Genomic DNA, 3,708 nt, shown 5'->3' with positions numbered 1-3,708 from the left:
TCGGCACATTGCATACAAATCAAGTTCAAATCCTGGCCCACAATTCATTGTGGATGGATCACATAGATAAGATGATCTGAACCATTCGATGCGAGCAATCCAATCTGGACCACTAACCAAGTTCTCTTCACCCGTTCATTTGATGACCTAATAAGTGTAACTTTTAGAGTCTATATTGATGTACGTGTCCACTAAATGAGTCACCACCATTTAAGAATGATGTTATTTCGTTGATTTTTTATTTTATTTTAAATTTTCCATTGCACATGGGTCTCTATCCAAACCATGTCCATGTTTTCAAGTCATAATTTCAAAGAGATTTTTTTATTTTATTTTATTTTAAGAATGCATGTATTATAATGCAGAAAATGTGCATAACCATACGACCACAGTCCACCGGTACTTTTGATGATTCCATTATTTTAAATAAAACCTCTCTTCAAAGCTGGAAATTTTCATATTTATATATATGTTGGTCGTCCAACAACAAGAAAATACACTCATAAGATTCCAGAAATTCTACGAGAGAAAGCAGTTTCTCTTTCCCTCTTTATGACAAAAACAACTAAGACATCACACAGAGAATCGCCTTTCCTGTCTCAGAGAATGATCAGCAACTCTCTCCTTTTATTCAGCTTTTCACTGTCTTAATATGCCTACTTCTCAAGAAATATAATTTCTTCCTGCAAGAATTCAAAATAAATATTAAAAAAAAAAAAAAAAAAAAAAAAAAAAAAAAAAAACAAGATTGTTAGTTTGTTGATTGGTAGCATTGAAGTTTATAAAACCAAAAGTCTACTCGACTTTGAACTATGATAGGTAGTACAATATTCTCAATATCATGATGTTTGGTGCAACCAAACACACCAAAACTAAAATGTGGAACTTACCAAATATTTTTCTGGAATACTTCGCCTAGTAGTGATGAGGAGGAGGAGGTGAAGTGTACGAGTAGGCTGGTGGTGGAGGAGACTTGTACTTATATGGGGGATGGATTTTGTGGGGAGGGGGTGGTGGTGGGGACTTGTATTTGTACACTGGAGGTGGTGGAGGAGGTGACTTGTACTTATATGGTGGATGGATTATGTGGGGTGGGGGTGGTGGCGGGGACTTGTATTTGTACACTGGAGGTGGTGGAGGAGGTGACTTGTACTTATATGGGGGATGGATTATGTGGGGAGGGGGTGGGGGCGGGGACTTGTATTTGTACACTGGAGGTGGTGGAGGAGGTGACTTGTACTTATATGGGGGATGGATTATGTGGGGAGGGGGTGGTGGCGGGGACTTGTATTTGTACACTGGAGGTGGTGGAGGAGGTGACTTGTACTTGTAGGGTGGTGGTGGAGGTGACGTGTACTTATATGGTGGTGGGGGCGGGGACTTATATTTGTATACTGGGGGTGGTGGTGGTGGAGACTTGTACTTATAGGGTGGATGCACTATGTGGGGTGGTGGTGGTGGCGGAGACTTGTACTTATAGGGTGGATGCACTATGTGGGGTGGTGGTGGTGGTGGGGACTTGTACTTATAGGGTGGATGCACTATGTGGGGTGGTGGTGGTGGCGGAGACTTGTACTTATAGGGTGGATGCACTATGTGGGGTGGTGGTGGCGGCGGGGACTTGTACTTATAGGGTGGATGCACTATGTGGGGTGGTGGTGGTGGTGGGGACTTGTACTTGTACACCGGTGGTGGTGGAGGAGGAGACTTGTACTTGTAGGGTGGCGGTGGTGGGGATTTGTACTTGTAAGGTGGTGGTGGTGGGGATTTGTACTTGTACACTGGTGGTGGTGGAGGGGGGGACTTGTACTTGTAGGGTGGTGGTGGAGGAGACTTGTACTTGTAGGGTGGAGACTCTTTGTGGTGTGGTGGTGGTGGAGGAGGAGACTTGTATTTATACACGGGTGGTGGTGGTGGTGGGGACTTGTACTTGTATGGGGGTGGGGGAGGTGACTTGTATTTGTAAGGTGGTGGTGGAGGAGACTTATATTTGTATACGGGTGGTGGCGGCGGTGGGGACTTGTATTTGTAAGGAGGCAGCTCCTTGTGAGGCGGCGGTGGCGGTGGGGATGTGTATTTGTAGTGTGGTGTAGGTGGAGGTGGGGACTTGTGGACTGGTGGAGGAGGTGGTGGTGACTTGTAGACGTAGGGAGGAGGAAAATATTTCTTAGGTGGTGGTGGTGGAGATGAGTAGTGGTAGTTTGCACTGGTTTCTAGAGGCAACGTGAGAGAGATCAGTGCCACTAAAAGAGTGGCGATGAAGGAGGCCTTTAAGGCCCCCTTCTCTCCTATTCTACCCATCTTCACTACTGGGATTTGGGTTTGTAATGTGCTCTTAAGCAGCTCCTTCCCACCCCTTTATATAGCTTGTTATTCACCTAACCATTCACTTTGCTAAACATGGTAAAAAAAATATATTAGGAGAAGGTTTCACGTCACTGGTTGGAACACAGTTTACGGTCTCCTTAGCGAATAACTTCCAAGATATCATGTTTTTCTTTTTTCAAAATCCAACCCTTTCAATAGGTTTTCCCTACCCCAAGATTAGCCTTGTGAAAATATTAGCCTCATCTTCGCATTAGGCAGACCACACAATGGAAAACAATTCTTACCAATTGTTAAATAATAAGATACAAGTGTGGCCTGCTTGATGAGTGGATGTGGTTCATTTTTGTATAATTTAAAACTATTGATTGGGCGAAGATATTGGACGGTTGGATTTTGCACATACATGAAAAGTTGGAAGTTATTTGCTACGTGGACCATAAATTATGGTCCAATCGGATGGACATAAGTGCTTCTCCAATATAAAAATAGCCGATCTAGAAGACAAGGGAGAAATTGAACGTGCTTGAGATCTTAGAACGATTTGACTAGGTTTTTTGTTTTTTTTAATAGTAAAGAGCTATTTGATACTCCGAAAATGTCTGACACTTGATGCACATGCACTCAGAAATTGTACACATCTCGTACATTACTTCACATCAAACCGACTAAATTGTGGAACCCAGGGCGATTTCCAAAATCAGATTAGTTGTAAGTTCCTGATCTCTCATTGATGGGCACTTCTCTCTGGAAACAGGATTAATACTTGATAATAAGATAATGAAATGCGGGTAATTTTCAGAAACAAGATTACTTGATAATCAGATGATGAAATAAGAATAACTTTTCATTGATGATCTATCTAAATTGGGACCCATTATTTGAACGGTTTAGTTTGAATTAATTATTTGCATAATTTCTAAGTAATTATTTTAAAGTGCCCGCATATCAAACATCATACTCCGCCAGAGTACCAATGTTTCTTTTAAATTGGTAGATAACAACCATGCATGGGCTGCAAGCTAAGCACGTAATAAAGTAATCTGTAGGTTCTCTGTTATGATTCAATAATTCACACCGAAAAGTCTTTCTTGTGGTTCCGATATTCTCCTTCCAAAGTTTGGAAATTGTGGCCATTGCCTATCTTTCAAAGTCATATTTCGAGGCGGCTCGGCTCTCTCTCTCTCTCTATCCTACTCTCCCACAAGTGGCAATGTGGTGCTCGTGTGGGGTCCTATCTATTCAGCTCGCTTGCCCCAGTGCATATGTATGTGGCCCAAAAATCAGGCAAGTGCACCAAGTGAGTTATGTGTACAAAAAATAAATGGCCAGATTGCCCAACATTTTGGCTGCAATGCATACATTGTATGGACCACCAAAGGG

General features: G+C 42.3%; 1 protein-coding gene across 2 annotated transcripts; it reads right to left on the bottom strand.

The window, feature by feature from the left end:
• Positions 1–436: 436 nt before the first annotated feature.
• On the bottom strand, positions 437–2,345 carry LOC131234691 (extensin-like). 2 transcript variants are annotated; one of them, XM_058231622.1, is made up of 4 exons: positions 1,408–2,345; positions 969–1,371; positions 891–938; positions 437–683 (listed from the first exon to the last, which is right to left on the bottom strand). In XM_058231622.1, exons 1-3 carry the CDS (start codon positions 2,299–2,301, stop codon positions 916–918), a joined length of 1,320 nt encoding a protein of 439 aa, XP_058087605.1. In that variant the 5' UTR covers positions 2,302–2,345; the 3' UTR covers positions 437–683; positions 891–915. The 2 variants fall into 2 exon arrangements, with proteins under 2 accessions (XP_058087605.1, XP_058087604.1); XM_058231621.1 differs by having other exon boundaries at positions 969–2,345.
• Positions 2,346–3,708: the final 1,363 nt, after the last annotated feature.

The sequence above is a fragment of the Magnolia sinica genome, chromosome 19, assembly GCF_029962835.1.
Source record: "Magnolia sinica isolate HGM2019 chromosome 19, MsV1, whole genome shotgun sequence".
Classification (NCBI taxonomy): domain Eukaryota; kingdom Viridiplantae; phylum Streptophyta; class Magnoliopsida; order Magnoliales; family Magnoliaceae; genus Magnolia; species Magnolia sinica.
This window is presented reverse-complemented; position numbering and strand designations above follow the sequence as displayed.

Bases quoted from the DNA above. Each gene is read 5' to 3' on its own strand.
- LOC131234691 (XM_058231621.1), bottom strand. From the start codon at position 2,301: ATGGGTAGAATAGGAGAGAAGGGGGCCTTAAAGGCCTCCTTCATCGCC. The intron at 939-968 runs CTCCACCACCAG...CGTACACTTCAC, and splicing joins CCCATATAAGTACAAGTCTC to CTCCTCCTCCTCATCACTAC.